The sequence below is a fragment of the Castanea sativa genome, chromosome 11 (assembly GCF_040712315.1).
Source record: "Castanea sativa cultivar Marrone di Chiusa Pesio chromosome 11, ASM4071231v1".
NCBI lineage: Eukaryota > Viridiplantae > Streptophyta > Magnoliopsida > Fagales > Fagaceae > Castanea > Castanea sativa.
In genome coordinates, this window is record NC_134023.1 from 69,778,447 (window position 1) to 69,795,370 (window position 16,924).

At 35.0% G+C, this 16,924-nt stretch overlaps 1 protein-coding gene and 1 pseudogene across 1 annotated transcript; both read right to left on the reverse strand.

Annotated features, from left to right (window-relative positions):
* Positions 1 to 3,585: 3,585 nt before the first annotated feature.
* On the reverse strand, positions 3,586 to 5,492 carry LOC142617050 (carbamoyl phosphate synthase small chain, chloroplastic-like). The gene is made up of 4 exons (XM_075789748.1): positions 5,467 to 5,492; positions 5,022 to 5,328; positions 4,630 to 4,795; positions 3,586 to 3,614 (listed from the first exon to the last, which is right to left on the reverse strand). The coding sequence occupies exons 1-4, from the start codon at positions 5,490 to 5,492 to the stop codon at positions 3,586 to 3,588; spliced, it is 528 nt and encodes a 175-aa protein (XP_075645863.1).
* On the reverse strand, positions 3,714 to 16,704 carry LOC142615699 (putative disease resistance protein RGA1; annotated as a pseudogene).
* Between the last annotated feature and the right edge of the window lie 220 nt (positions 16,705 to 16,924).

A 16,924-nucleotide genomic window follows, 5' to 3' on the forward strand; every position in this document is an offset into this window, starting at 1 on the left:
AAATATATTATTAATAGTTTAATAACCCTAGTTTTGTACAAAAAAATAATAATAATAACTCTAGCAAGTGTTGATTAGGAAAACCAACCCAAAATATAGAAAAACTAACTCAATAGTTTAAAACAGGCCCAAAAGAAAGAGAAAAATTAGTTTTGGGCTAAGCAGGAAAATCCCAAAATTTGAAAATTAGACTTGCTTTAAACCACATCTTATACACTGCACCGCACATATAACCACAAAAATGAGTTACATTGCGGTTATGATTTTAGCCAAACTCTAAACTGTACTGCACATGTGATTACAAAAATACGGTGCGGTATAGTTATGGTTTTGGCTAAACTGCACCGCAAAATACAATGTTAAAAATGGCAAAAACCGCAATACACTGCACCATGAACACCACTAACCCTGCAAGCCAGAATCCTGTAGAACCAAATCACACCCTCTATGAAGTGCCAAACTAGTATCATCCTTGTCATTTTAATGATGCTTTAAATTTTAAAGACCAGATTGTGTACCAACAAAGATCCAACCCTTACCAAGAAGTTAAAAAAAGAAAAAGAAAAAGAAATTGATGGTTATGTTTGATTGCTGAGAAAGTGTACGAAGATACAAGAAAAACAAAGTCCCACATTTTTTTTCTCTTTCTCTTTTTAAATTGAAATTTCAATTTAGCTGTTGACATAACATTTTTTTAAAATTTTTAATTATTTTATTAGTTATGTCAACTTTAAAATTGTTTTTTTTTTTTTGGAGGTAAATGTCAACTTTTAAGCTTATTGGCATACAGACATTTTTCGTCAACAATAAGGAACAAATTAATTAAATTAATTTTAAAAAAATAATAATAACCAAATTGATCATGATCAAAATGTAGGACTAAAAATTATAATTTTTTGTAAAAGGTAAGAAATAAAATTGAATCAATCAATACATGGTAAAAGATCCCTCAAAATTTCCATCTCCCGCCCGGCACCAACTATTCCTAGAAAATTTGTCCTCTCAAATCTGAAATGAAAATTAAAAAGTTCAAATATACATACCTTTTCATCTCTCTCTCTCTCGCTCTGGGTTTTGTGGGTTTCACTGGGTTTTCTCAACAATTATTTTCCCATCAAAATTATCAGACACACAAACCCACAATTTTAGCTCAAAATGGTTCTTGATTTGTTCATCATTGAAGACAAGTTTAGCTATTGTCGTCTTTCCTAGGCCTCCGATTCCAACCATCGGAATGACCGAAACATTCTCTTTAGCATAATTGACACAATCCAACAGAGATTGAATAATAGTCTTCTTATCATCCTCCCTCCCAATAACAACTTCAGCATGTACATGAGAGTAAGTCTGCTCTCTTGTCTCTCCTCAAAACGTTCGTCTAAGTGAAGTCTGCTCTCTTGACTTTTGGAGCTCTTCGATGACAGTGAGGTCATAATACTATTAAGCATGTAGTTGTGTTGTGGGATACAACGATGCAAAGTTTCCCCATCAATGATCAAAAGCAGACAAAAGCAGTAGTCCAAAACTTCTCTTGATGGGCTTGAGTGTGGCCCATCACTTTTTTAAGGGTTAAGTAAGGCCCATGGTCCAATTGCTAATGGGATGATAATATTAGCATTTTTCACAGAATATCATACTTAACAGATTTCTACACTATTAGATCTTTTTCATATGTGAACTTAAATGGCTGGCATTCACCCTCATTTGTCTTTGAAGATAAAAATATAATTTTGATAGGATACCCATAAGAAGACAAATATCTTTCTATCGATTCTTTTTTGGCCTATTATGAATATGTACAATGCAATGTTGTACTTGTTTATTTAGTACATTTGATTGCTAAGCTCTTCAATTCTAGTCTATAGTTTCTTTTGGCTCTTTGTTTTATTTGAGGAAGCAATTTACCCTATCCACAGGAATTAAAGTTGGATTTATAGAATTCTTAGAGTATCATGTGAGAATTCATCATTGGGGTTTTTTGATGCATCACTACCTAGCATGCTAGCATTTGTCATGGGAACAAACAATCACTAGTATAAAAGATGTGAATTTTTCAAAGGTCTTCTCTGATTGAATCTATTTTATCCATTTCTTAAGTTTCATGCCATTAGAATCCCTTTAATGGACTCATTTTTCAAGAAATACTAGATTTAACAGTAAAGAACTATTGGTTAATTTGGTTTTAAATCATAGGTTTTCTCAAAAAAAGAAAAAGAAAATAAGCTATTAAAAAAAACTATTAGATAAATTTTTTTCTTAAAAAGTAGCACACTTTCTATCTAAATGTATCTCATGTACATTTGATACAATTTTTTCCAAAAAACTTGCACACACTAAACCCATCAGTTTACTCCATTTCAAATCCTAAATTTTAGTTTTATAAAAATCATTTTTGTATAACCTTACTAATCATAGATAAATTCATATTGAAAAATTATATTAAAAAAAAAAAAAGTCTTATCGCATGGGCGGAGTGCGTGTAATGAGGTGGATAGCATTCACATTAACTCATGCAAAACATTTTGTCTATTTTAGCATAAGAATAAATATATAGTCTAGATGAATTTTCATTTAAGAATAAATATAATAAGGTTACCATATCTATATATATTAATAGCTAAAGGTCAGAGAAAATCCAATCAGATTTTAATTGGATTCTCAATTTTGTGCCACGTGTCCTATTTAATTTTTAATTTTGTGCCAAGTAAATTATTGAATATAAAAAGTTCATCATCTCCTTTTACTTAGCAAACAAGAAATTTAAAAAAGAAAAAAGGTTCAATTATCAGCTTAGCTGCAATGCACTTTGTTTAAAATGAAGAAGTCAAGAAATACACATGTAAATAAATCGCTGGTTGCAGGACTTTTGAGTTTCCTAGTAGTTTTGGAAAAAAAAAAAAAATTGTGCAACAAATTGTGAAGCTTTCTACATCTTCCTAGAACTTAAACTTTTTTGTTGACATTTGGTGTTATGTTTTATCATGCATGGCTAAGATGCAGTTTGGTTGCCCCATTTATGGTCAAGTATGTAAGAGAGATTATACATTACACTTAAAGATGACTTTTTTTTACCTAATTAGCTTAGTAAATAACTTTTTAGTTTTCATTGGTCCATCTTCTATCACTAATGATGTCTTAAGGTTCAAGGAAGCAGTCTTTATGATGAGTATATATATATCCGTAATAGCCTTGAAAATTCACCTTGTACTCATCATTATATATATATATATATATATATATATATATATATATATATATATATATATATTACACTAATTTTATTATCAAGTAATTCGGTAAATTAAAAATGTGTTGTGAAATGAAAATTTTCATGTTTACTCAGCAAAATTGTGCCATGGCATGAATTTAAAAAATATTAGTAATAAAAAAATTGTATTATGATTTCATGTACATATATTTGAGTATTTCTGGAAGCAAGATGGAGAAATAATGGCTTCTTATGACCGCCATATTTGTTACACCATTTGAAGGGATGTATAACAAATATGTATACCATATTTCTGGAAGCAATCTTTTTGAGAGTTTGTTAATCCATTTTTAAGGTGACCATTGTTGGAATGATTACTAAGCAGAGCTGTACCGGCTGTACCACTCTTCAATTAGAAGTGAATAAGCAATTAGAATTTTAGAATGCTGAATATGGGTATAGATAAGAGGCACAAGCATCATCACAGACTTAACAAGACAGTATGCAGGCCAGCAAAAAATTTATTCTGAAATTTCTTCAAAAGTACCCTTGAATCTCTAGACATAGGGGAGGCATATAAATTCTCTCTCTCTCTTTCTCTCCCCCCTTCAACACACACAGAAAACTAAGACTAGGACTTGGACTAAACTTTATTATTATCCAATATGACTTTATTTTAAACTCCCAATGAGACTAGGACTTGGACTCCTTGGGCATTTTTACTAAACCTAAACTAAATAACTAAACTCAAATGAAACCAGAATAAAAACTGATGGACTAGCACAGCCCATCCTAGAAATTATGAAATTACAAAATTGCCCCTACCACTTAAAAATAAATAAAACAAGATAAAACTGAGATTTGACCCCTGCCTGCATCAGCATGTCTTAAATCATTCATTCTTCTAAAATCATCAATGGCTTGTTCAATTTAGCACATTGTCAATTATTTTATCAATCCTATAAACATTAACAAAACTGACAATACAACAGTAGTCTCCTCCACATAAAGTAGCCAATGTGAACTTCATGGACATTACTAAGATTGCTTAAACTGCCACCTTGTGTGCTTAAGTGTTTTCTTTTGCTCGCTTCATCAGCTCTATGAATTCCTGAAAAGCTGTAGCAAGAATACCTTATGTCAATATTGTGATGGAAGTTATGTCATACGTTCTATATAAACATAATTCACAATATGGGCATAGAGAAGCTGCAAAGAAGAATTAAAAAGGAAATCCACAAGACCAGCTCTTCTCTCATCCATGGACTCCAGAATTCTTTGAGATTTGCATTAGCCATGACTTTAATACATATCTTAAGGAATGCTCTAATACAAATGATGTGAGCACCTTCCCAATGGGTGAAAATGGATTCTATATGTGCATGTGAGAGAGAGAGACAGAGAGAGAGGGTGTCCATTACCATTGTCTGAATCATGAGGTCCTGGGGATGCTTCAGGGTGATATTGAAGAGACATGATGTTTTGTGCAGGGTAGGCAAGACCAGCACAGCTTCCATCATTAAGATTGACATGAGTTACTTCCACACCCTCAGGAAGTGATGCAGGGTCAACTGCATAATTGTGATTCTGCCAATTTATAAATTTATCGTGAAAACACTCCCATAGAAAATATATATATACTTTGACAAACTGTGAATTCTTAGTTTTAAATTACTAATGTATCAGTAGTACTGGGGGAAAAAAAAAAAAACCATTCGTCAATGTCATATTTAACTGTTCCTCAGAGAAAAGTTCAAATGTGATTAAGGGAGAGAAAAAGTTAATAGATAAGAGTTAAATAAAATTAACACACCTGAGCACTAATTTCAACATGGCCACTCCGAAGGTTACGAACCGGATGATTTCCACCATGGTGACCAAACTTCATCTCAAAGGTTTTACCTCCTAATGCCTGGCCAAGCAACTGATGACCCATGCATATTCCAAAAACAGGAAGCTTCCCCAGTATTTCCTTCACAGTTTCAGCAGCATAAGGAACCGCAGAAGGGTCTCCGGGGCCATTGCTGAAAAGAACCCCATTTGCCTTTATCTTTAGAGTCTCTGAAGCTGGCCACGTTGAAGGGACGACTGTAATCTTACAGCCATAGGATGCCAAGCGTCTAAGTATGTTATGTTTGATCCCAAAATCATATGCAATAACCTTCAGTTCATACAAAAACAACTAAAAATAGTAAGAACCAATGCCAAATTATTTAGGGATAGTAATTTCAAAAAAAAAAAACTTAAAAAATGCTTACATGAAAAGTGTTTTCATCTCTCCCATTGGCGTTAAAATCCCACTGTGACTTTGTGTTGTCAGTCCATTAATAAGGGGTCTTGCATGAAACACCACTTATCAAATCAACACCGGCAAATTAAAAGCAAGAAAACTATGGACTTAAATTTTGGCAGAAAAACTAGGGAATAGGGACTTAAAATTTTAATATTTGGCCAATGACCTTTATGTCAACTGGCACCTCTTAGTGTTTCCAATGGACATCTATGGAGACATCCAGGTAAAAATCCTCCATCCCCCACTTGAAATGTTAATATTTACAAATCCCTTTAACTAACAGCATCAAATCCTTACCAATAATGTCCCATGAACAGGACAATTCCACTAGTTCGTCATCTGTTTTAGATTCTTCTGTGCTCAAAACACCGATAAGGCTTCCATCTTGCCTTAATCTACAGGTAATAGCACGTGTGTCAACATCATCTGCAGGATAATGGCACAGCATCAAAAGCAGAAGGGAGGTCAGAAGTTACATGGAGAGAATAGCTCAATAATTTAAAATTGCACATGTCAAAAGTATTGGTCTTAAGATAACTCGTGCTATATTAAATAACTTACAAATCCCCATGATGTTCCTTTCTGCTAAATAATCACCAAGTGTTTCTGCACATCTCCAATTTGAAGTACTGGAAGCAATTTATAAAATAATAAATGAGCACAGCTCAACAACAAAGTTGCTAGCATGAAAGTCCAAAGCAACATTAACAAAGTGTACCTGATACTTAAGCTTCTAATGACTAGACCACCAAGGAAGCATTGCATTGATTCTTCATCATCTGACATGAAAGACATCGAAATTAGATTTCAAATAGTCTCCAAGACATCAGAGTTTGCAATGATTCAACGGACAAATTTCACCCACCAAAATTTACACCAGTGTTGCCGATATGCGGGTTTGTCATCAGGACAAACTGTCCAGCATAACTAGGGTCTGTAAGAATCTCTTGATACCTGCAGTATACATGTAATACAACCAAAAATCAAATTCCAAGAATGAGCAGGCACGTTGCACAACTAGTCAACTCATGAACCTTATTAAGTTCTCTCACTACTGTCAAAAGTGCACCTAGGCATGGTTAAAGCACAAAGTACCAAACGAAAAGCACTCCTTGATCTAAAATAGAAGCATATTTTAGGCATTGGTTTGTATTTTGTGACCTTATTTCGGTAGTAGGTTTTTTTAGGCCTTAATTTGTATTTTGTGATTCTAGAAAAATGCCTTCTCTCTTTTATTCAGTCCACTCCTTTGTATTTTCTATTATGCAATTTTGTAATCATAATATCTTAGCTTATATAAAACGTTTTAAGAATTTTCCATATTTGATGTCACACACTAGTCACATATTTAGATAAATGTACTGAACGATTTCCATATCCAGTTTGGCAACCTCAGAAAAATAGCACACCAATTTATGTAATCTAGTACAAGATGAGAGTTCAGATTAGATTTTGTGCAACAAACAGAATTGTCACTATATTTTGTCATCTTCAGACTGAAGGCATGCAAGTTTCTCAGGTGCCTGGAAGAATCACTATGATTTTGACCCAAACAGCAAATATTCATATGGAGTTTTTCATAAAGGTTATGAGGTTCTTGGCACAACCTTTATGAACAACTTTTTCCATCCCAGCCCTCTTGAAGACTCTTGGCTGCTTTCTAGGAAGGGTTCATCTCCAATCTGGGTGTTCAATCAGATATTCCTCTTGCCTGAAAAGGAAAATTTAGAAAATAAATTATAAATACAAAAACTATTTGTAATTTCTAATCAATCATTATTTCACGAGATATATGTGCTGCAAGTTTCCAACAAAACCGGTATGCATCTAATATTTCACAAGATATCCTCATCCCTCTCTGCATCTCATTTTCTTTTCTATTCTGTTTTATAAGATTTTGATTGCAGTTTGTGCTGCAAGTTTTCAACAACAATTGATTAGAAAACAAAAATATAGGTGCTGCAAGTTTCTTAAAAAGTCTTCATCCCTCTTTGCATCTCATTCTCATTTCTATTCTGTATTACATTTTGATTGCAGTTTGTGCGTGTAAGAAAAAATATTGCATTATACATGCCACCCCTTTATTTTCCCTTTCTGTTGAGGGTGAAGTGGTTGTTATTAAAGACACAGAAACCGATATATTTATTTTTTCTTAAATTATCATGTTCTCTATCCAGTCAATAGCTATCACATATTTGGCATCCAAAATGCAAATTGAGTAATGCTCATAAATATTGCCTAGTAAGTACTAGTTAAGACGCTTATGTCGCAGACTAACTGAGGACCCCAAAGGGTAGCACAATTGGCTGGGGACCATGCCTCATAAAGCAGAGGTCACAAGGTCCCATTCCCTTCCCCCTCTCCTTAAAGCCCAAAATGAACTAATAAAAAAACTGTAAATCCAAGATTTATTTTAATCAGACTATACCTTCTTCAATTATACAGAAAATCTGGGGCCTCAGCAGAAGGAGAAGTAGAACATCTGAGGAGAATTTCAAAATTAGAAAGGCTATGAAGTGTCCGAGAAATATATTTTTGGTGAAAGCTCCTGTGTCAAAGGAAAGAAGAGCTCAAAGCGTCAACATAAATGGTGGAAAGAGTGAGGAAATACATTTAAAAAATAAAAACCAGAGAATTGCTTTGGAAAGCAATGAATCCTGTGCTTTCTTTGAATGCAGATAATAGAAGTTGTAGTTTGTAGGTAGTTTAACAATTGTACAGGCAGCATGAAGCAATTCTGAATTGATCAGCTTGAGTATCATGTGTCTCAAGCAACTTGCCACTCCAACTAGGGTCCTCATAGGATGCGGTGACTCAAATTCTCCTAACAATCTCATTTGGACATCTTGAAGTTCTATCAAAACAGGCAGGGGTAACTAATCCAGTGGAAGCTTATACCTGAAAATTGTTGAAAAGATTAAAATCAATATTTTAGAAAATGGCTGCAAGCTTCAACTGCATGCATTAACCAATAAGGTCTGCAAACATTTCATAAAACTATAAAGACCACACAAGTAACTGGTTTAGTGATTATGCATCTTGCCATGCCATTAGTCAGTCCATACTAGAATCTGTCTTGCACATGTAACTAGTCTAGTCATTACTCATTAGATGCCCTTGCCTTGCCATTAAATAGATCCAAACTAAAATATGTCTCATATAGTAGTATAAATATATGCTTCTTGATGAACCAAAACTATATGATCCATACTAGTAATACTTGTTAGAAATCAATACTAAAATCAGAATGCATATCAAATAACTCTTTTGGCTTTTGTTTCAGCACAATTGGGTTTTTCTCTAACTGAGACTTCAAATATGGCAAATTCATCAGAACTACAGGCTTAAATCATTCACAGAAATGTAAAGAGAATATATGAGAATGCATATACCAAGTATCTAAATAGCTGCCTATTACATGATATTTCCCACATTTTTAAATTAATAAGTTCACTCACAAGAACTTTAGTTCAAGATTGAAGCTAAGGCTGTATATATGGGCCGGGAAAATAATTTTTTCCTCAACTACCTTGTCCACAACAGAAACTAACTAGCATTTTGCTAATTCAAGTTTGATATTCCCAAATTGAAAAAAGGCTCTATTTCTTTCAAGCAGGTCTTAATGCATTTGCATGTCCCTAAACATTGGTTAATAGAGAAGTAGATTTCCTAAGTAACTTTCCAACTTTGATAGGCAAGTGAAGGTTATATGTATAAGGAATTTGTTTTTCTCTCTACCTATAAAAGAGACATTCAGCTATCTAATCATATATGCTGAATAGTTAAAGGGAAAAGAGGGTCAAGAGAGAGAAACCAATCCTAGATTATAGTGTCTTTTATATTAAGACTTGATCTTAAGAAAATTTCAGCAATGGATTGAGGTAAGATCATTAGTTATTTTTGCGTAGATGTGAAAACATGATAATTCAATATTCTAGAATTTATATGATAATTTTTTATAATTTAACAACATAAAGAAAATATTTACACTAAACACAGACAATATTTAAATTATAGGGATCATAGAGTTGAAGCTGACCGCTAAACCATTGAAAATGGGGTATGCATTCCCTTTGGAATCCCTTCTAGTGTTATGCCCAAGAACGGAGAGATTCTGAACATGAAAATGCTCTGGTCATGTGAAATTTTTTTTAACAATTTTGTACACAATGGAAAGGAATCACCAACCAACTGTGCCTGGCTTTATGATCTAGTGCTAGAGTAAGCATATTGCACAAAAAGTTCAACACACTCAACTTCAATTATTCAAACCCTCGGATAACTACATCTTTGGAAAATCAACAATAACATAGAGGATCCTAAGCCAGACATTTGGTGAAACGTCTTCAAAACCACCAACAAGATGCACCTGCATTCATTTAATTATGCAGTCTTTTCAATTCGAGAAATAGTAATTCAGATCAATAAGGAGATGGCATTGTTGAGAAGCCAAAACTATAGAGAAATAGAGAGTACATCCAACTCAGCATCCAAATAGTGACCAATAACACAAGAGGACGTCTGGGAGAGTCCCATGTCCACAATATTTGGAGAATCCATATGAGCAACTGAGGTCCTGCACTTAAGAAAACAAAGTTAGAAGCAAAGAACCAACATTCGATCAATTCTTACACTCCATTTTGCTTGTGGTGAATAACTAGGCACACACATGCACTTAAGAAAACATAATCAGAAGCAAAGAACCAACATTCGATCAATTCTTACATTCTATTTTGCTTGTGGTGAATTACTAGGCACACATAAGTTGTTGCTTCATCAGTGCCAACAAACTTATCATATGAAAGGGGACAAAACTGACATTAAGAAGGAAGTTGGAAATGAGAATGCTAAATGGCGCTATAGTAATCTGTCTAGTGACAACTATTGTATAACACATTTCCAACATTGTAATCAATTCATAAAACCTTACAATTTTCTATCTGAAATTCCAAATGGGAGTATCTTAATGGTTTTTTTTTGGAACACAATCATCAACAAATGCAGGGCCAATACTCAATAGTTGCAAATTCAAATTGGAACACATAAACCCAATTATTCTTTGTCCATTTACTTAATCCCTCCATGCCAGACTCTTCATAAATGAGAACTTCCTCTTTGGGATAGCCTTGAATGAATTTGAGGCAGATACAAGAAGTGGGTCTTCCATCAAAGCAACCAGGGTATTACTTCCCTGTTCATAAGCAGAATTTTTCATGTTCTTTATTTAATTCATATAACCATGTTATTTGTCAGATAAAACCCAAGATTTCCAGTCCTAAAGGCAAGATTTTTCTCAGGGAAAATGTGATCATTTACAGAATTATATTTGCCCATTATGCAACCAAAAAAACATGAAATGAAAAAAACTTACGTAGGAACCACTGACAAAAGGTTTCAAATCTATTGTAGGACCAATATGAACTTTCTTTTTAATCTTCTGCCCAGGATCATGTGAATGAAAACGCTTTTAATGAATGGCTAGGACATATGGAGCCTTGTGCACAGTAAGCTGTTTGAGAGCCCTAACTTTCTGCTTGCATTGTTGGCACTGGCATTGCCTCTCTCCTCCATCTAACTGCTCTGCAGCAGTGATGTTCGCAAGTGCTTTATGCAAGGAATCTGCCTAGACTATTTCAAGACTCAAATCCAAGAATGGATCAAATTTATTGGAGCAATATGAACATTGCAAGCATTTAACCTGCAGAAGTAACAAGAAAACTTATCGAATAAATCTAAGTAAAAAAACTTCCAAGCTCATTTGCAAAATGTCTAAAAACTCTCTAAAACCAATTCCCAAAAAAACAGGTTGACCATTAACAAACATGTCAAATATTATACAAGGTAGAAACAAAGGGTTACCTGACTCCTGAGGCGACCTCCGAAGATCTTGTGTACCAAACTCTTCTCATAAGCACCAGGGGATTCACTCAGCACTCCAGAAGGTAAACAACATTTATGCATTGATTCCAGCAAGATTACCATGTACTCATGAGCACCTTCCTGTCTAGCTTTTCAAAAATTCCGTGATATGCCTAATAGTGTGGTTAAGATCAAAGCAAATGTTGAAATTGTATAAATTTAGATGCATTTTTTTTTTTAAGGTAATTGTATAAATTTAGATACAATTACCAAGAACCAAAACACCTCTTTTTAGTTTTCTTCACCAACCCCCTCACTGGCTAACACAGTATTTTTGGTTAAAATAATCAATAAAATTTCATCAACAGTCATCATGACAAAACACTGAACATTCCATTCAATTATCAAGAAAAAAAAAATACACTTAGAAGAACAGAAGGATACACTGCAAGGTCCTGACAAAATCGTTAGGTGCTAATATTCTTCCGGTTGACTGAAGAGCACAGCTAACATGTTTATGGATGGCGCACAAAACACAAAACCCAGCAATATGGCCTTCATCAAACAAGGAATGAAATTAGAAATGACATGAAACCTGCACTCAAAATTTTAAACCCAAAAACACATAATGTAGAACCTGTGAACATCAAGAGGCAATGTGGTTACCAACTATTCAAGAAATTAAAAGTTCACTTACTGTTCCTACTGAACTAAGTCAGTGTTTAAACAAACGAGTTAGGGCCTTCATTCTGTAATGAAAGTGGGATCAGTCAAAGAAAACGTGACTGATCACCGCTTTTCGACTATAGTGAGAGAGAAAGCAAAATTCAATTTGCACAACCTAAAATTAACACAGCAACAACAAAATCATTATATGAAAAGGTTCAGTTTATGCTCTGAGTTTAGTCATTTTTAAGAGAGAGAGAGAGAGAGAGACTGACAGCTGGAGGTTGGAGGAGGTGAGAATGGAGAGCTTGTGAGTTTCGATCTCCCATGGATGCCGAGACTGTGGCGGCCGTCGGGTAAGGGTTCAGTGCCAGCGGCTGAGTTCTTTCTCTTCCACTTTTTCTATCCGTAGAAAAAATAGCTTAAAAAAAAAGGAATCATCTTGACAGGTCAGTGGAAGATTTCTTTTTCCTTTTTTTCTTTTTTTTTTATAGCTCAAATCAACCAACAATATTAATCAACAAAGTGAGAAAACTTAGTTAGTTCATTGTTTTGTTGACATCTTCCTTTCTAAATATCAAGCTAAATTTCAAAATAAAGCATGATGCTTGAAAATTATATTTTACTATAAAGCATGATCCCATAGTGATTTGACTTAGATAAAAATTGTGATAAATGGTAAATCTGTAGACATAACAAAGAACTGGAATTTTATAAATATAAAAAGGAATTAAAGCAACAAAAATACCTGTAGAATAAGCTGATTCTTATGCCATGGTTACCCAGTTCAATTCTCCAATTTTGAATCTGTTTACACAATGGGAAACGAAGCACATCAATTACATCACCACATCAACCCGGTTGAAAATAGAAGGATGGAATTTATTGAAATGTAAGAAATTAGATAAAGGGAAAAGGAAAAGAAAAGAAAGGAGATAGTACCAGTGAGGGAGTTGTTGAGTTGTTGAACAATTCTGACGAGTAGGTTTCTTGCTTCTTCATTTGGTTCTTCTTCATCTGAAATTTAATCAACAAGAAATACAGATGTTGAGAGAGAACAACGGAGAAGAAGAATTGGGCTTTTGGATTTTTTTTTTTTTTTTAATCGAAGGTTGGGAGTAAAATGGTGACTTTTATATACCTGGCTCTTCTTCTTGCAGAGACAAATCTCCTTCCAAATTGGGAATGTGAGAAATTTTATGCCAATCTTCTCCGATTTGCTTCTTGCATCTGTTCAGTAAGAGGGGACATCCTTCAATGCGCAGTGTTTGCAAAGAGGTAAGGGCACCGATTCCTTCTGGCAATGATTCCAATTTAGGGCAATTCCGAATTTCAAGTGATTGAAGAGATATAAGTTTGCAGATCGACTCCGGTATAGCTATCAAACTATTACAGTACAAAATTTCGAGATATTGTAGAGAGCTGACATATTGAAGACCCATTGGGAGAGAGACCAACTTCGGAAGTTGAAACAATTTCAAAGAGGGAAGGGTCCTAAGTCCTTGCCATTCCGTCTCATCCCAATCATTGGATATATCAACCACCTCAGAAATCCCAACACTCAGATGTTGAAGTGCGGTAAGATATCGCATGCCTTGAGGAAAAGGACATTTGTATAAAAATAGAGTACGGAGAGAAATGAGATTTGGTAGGCACTCCTCTGGCAAAGCTTCTTCCGTGTTCTCTATATACATGTCACTTAATTTGGAGAGAGGGGCAACAATTGTAGCAGAAGAAGAAGAAGAAGAAGAAGCGATTGATGGTAGATTCCCTGAAGAAGTCTTGTTGTTTATCATCATCCTCTCCAATGACTGCTTCAAGTTCGAGCTACAATTACTTAGCCACAACGTTTCGAGATATGGAAACAAAGGAAAGGAAGTCAGCTGAGGGCAATCATAAATTCTTAAGTCGGAAAGACGAGGAAATGAAGGAAGAGAGTCCCTACTTCCCTGCCACCATCCCTTTAAATTAGGGCAACCCCAAATATTGAGTTTCTCCAAAGATGGGTAGAATAAAGAATCACTGTTATCTCTCTCTGAATCTGATATGTGCTCTAAACAACCCAATCCTTTCAAATTAATAATTTTAAGAGAAGGAAATTGGTCCAACGGTGGAAGATATTGGCATTTTTTACATAAATATAATTTAAATTGGACAAGATTTGTGAGCGTCTCAAGCCAAAGTGGAAATATCACTCCCCTGTACCGATTTAAACTCAATGCTTTGAGATTTTTATGTGGTTGCAAGGCTTCCAATGACATGTCACAACCAACACCCGTCTTATCAATGTCTACTTCTACCCAGTTTAAGTCCAACCTGTCAAGACGTTGTTTCTCTTTTAAATTTGCATCCTTATACTCTAATGCAACATCTTTTACTTGTTTGAGATTTTCAATTGAGAGATTTCCTCTTAGCTCATTTAGCTTGTTAAGTTCCTTCAATCCACCGTAACTACTTGGCACTGAATCGATCCTATCCTTACTCATCACAAATCTTGACAATGTCCGTAAATTAGTCAATTGGCCCAATCCATTTGGCATATGAGTCAACCCTGTACGCCAATCAATTTCAAGAAACTTGAGGTTGACTAATTTGTTAATATCTCTTGGCAATTCTTTAAGGTTTCTACACGCAGAGAGTTTAAGTGTTTGCAAATTGTACAACTTGACAATAGAATTAGGAAGCATCTCAATGTCTTCATTCATCGAAAGATCAAGATATCTTAGATGCTTCAACTTTTTTATAGAACTTGGAATTGTTTTAATCCCCATGTTATGCAAATCCAACAAGCGTATGAACTTAAAACTAGCAATAATTTCACTACAAATTGAATCATTTGAATTTCTAGTAATATACTTTGGTTGACATGGCAAAAAAAATGTTTTTATCCTTCTTGCTTTGGATAATGAGATCGGAATTTTTGACGATGAGTACAATGTATCCCCAAATGACACGTGACGAGTTTTCTCATCAATGACTTTGTCTTTTGAATAAATGGTGGTGCTCTCTGATCCCATTACTTGTATTGCTATATCATGCATGAGATCATGTATTTTGAATTTTGAAATATTGCCAAGTTCATCTTTTTCAACTTCTTGAAAGAATGATCTCCAAAGCAAATCCATAAAATACTCATGACCAACATCTTCCAAACATTGCTTTTCGTCATGCAATGTGATGAACCCCTGTGCCATCCACATATTAATCAAACTTGATTTGTCAATCTCGTAATCCTTTGGAAATAGACTACAATAAGCAAAGCATTGCTTCAAGTGTGACGGGAGATGATCGTAACTCAACTTTAATGTTGGTAAAATGTCACTCTCCTTTTGACATATTTTTGAAAGTTCATTGGTTTTGAATGATCTCCACTCTTTTTCGGATTTTTTGAAATACAATAAACCACCTATTGTTCTAATTGCAAGCGGAACCCCTACACACATTTTTAAAATTTCCTTCCCAATTTCTAAAAAGCTTGCATTCATCTTTTCTTCCCCCTCTTCAAATGCCATCTTCTTAAATAAAGACCAGGCAGATTGTTCTTCTAAACCCTTTAGCACGTGTGGTTGAATAGGCTGTGAAATCTTTGCCACGATTTCACTACGTGTAGTCACTAAGATTCTACTGCCTTTTGCACCACCCATTAAAATTTTTTTCAATTCACTCCATTTTTCCCGATCCTCATTCCACACATCGTCCAACACAAGCATATATCTCTTTCCATTAATTTCTCTTTCGAGATTAATGACTAATGTGTTCATTTCAAGGTCTTTTGGTTTCTCAGTTTTTATACATTCCAAGATTTTCTCAACAATTATCTTCACATCAAAATCGTCAGAGACACACACCCACAATTTTAGCTCAAAATGTTTCTTGATTTCTTCGTCATTGAAGACAAGTTGAGCAACTGTCGTCTTTCCTAGTCCTCCAATACCAACTATCGGAAGGACAGAAACATTCTCCTTAACATTGGGATTCAACAGAGATTCTATAATGGCCTTCTTATCATCGTCCCTCCCAATAACATCTTCAGCACGTACAACAGAATGAGTCTGCTGTCTTGCCTTATACCTGACTTGTCTCTCCTCACAACGTTCTTCCAAGGGAAACTGCCTGTCCGCAGCTATACCAACTAGCCTCTCCCTCATCTCCTTAACCTTATGACCCATTCTAACACCATATGCAAGCTGATTAGATTTAGAAAAGAAGATGCGTACCTCTTTGGCGTTCTTGTCCCGGGTCATCACTTCCCGTCCTAGGGCCTCAGTGCAGATTTCGTCCAGCTAGTCATCCGCATCACACATGGCATCCTTCAGCCTTTTCAGCCACAGTTTGATCACTTCACTGTTGTGTTGCTTCGCCTCTGCATCCAAAAGCACAGCACTGATTGTAGAAACTGTCTCCTTGAGTTTGTTGATCTCGTCATTGACACCCCAGATGAGCGCAACCTCTTTGAGTGCTAGGTCGCCCGCCTTCCCAATGATTTCCTTAGCAATGTCGAACAGAACTCCTTCCGCCATTTCTTGAATTAGAGAGAATTGAATGAATGTTGCTCTTTGTGAGAACTGTGATCTGTGATAAGGGATGGAATAGCAGATTGAACAATTGATAAAAGACTCTCCTACTTTTTGAGTGCTTGGATGATAGTAAAACACGTAGTTGTGGGGCACAACAATGTGAACAAAACATGCATCTTTCCCCAACTTGCATCAATTATTTAAAAGCTGGCAAAATACCCAGTGGCCCTCAGGACCACCGAAAGAAAACCGTGTGGACCCCAAGTGTTCCCTCTTCACTCTTCACCATTATTAAAGCAACCTTATCATATTCATATACTCACTCACGCACTACTGTAGTTTTTAACTTTCTATCTATCTTTTAGACCTTTTTCCAAATGG

Coding starts and splice junctions, on each gene's coding strand:
- LOC142617050 (XM_075789748.1), bottom strand. CDS start 5,492: ATGGGAGAGATGAAAACACTTTTCAT. Junction 5,329..5,466: donor GAGATGAAAACACTTTTCAT/GTAAGCATTTTT, acceptor TAACATACTTAG/ACGCTTGGCATCCTATGGCT. Junction 4,796..5,021: donor ATGTTGAAATTAGTGCTCAG/GTGTGTTAATTT, acceptor ATAAATTGGCAG/AATCACAATTATGCAGTTGA.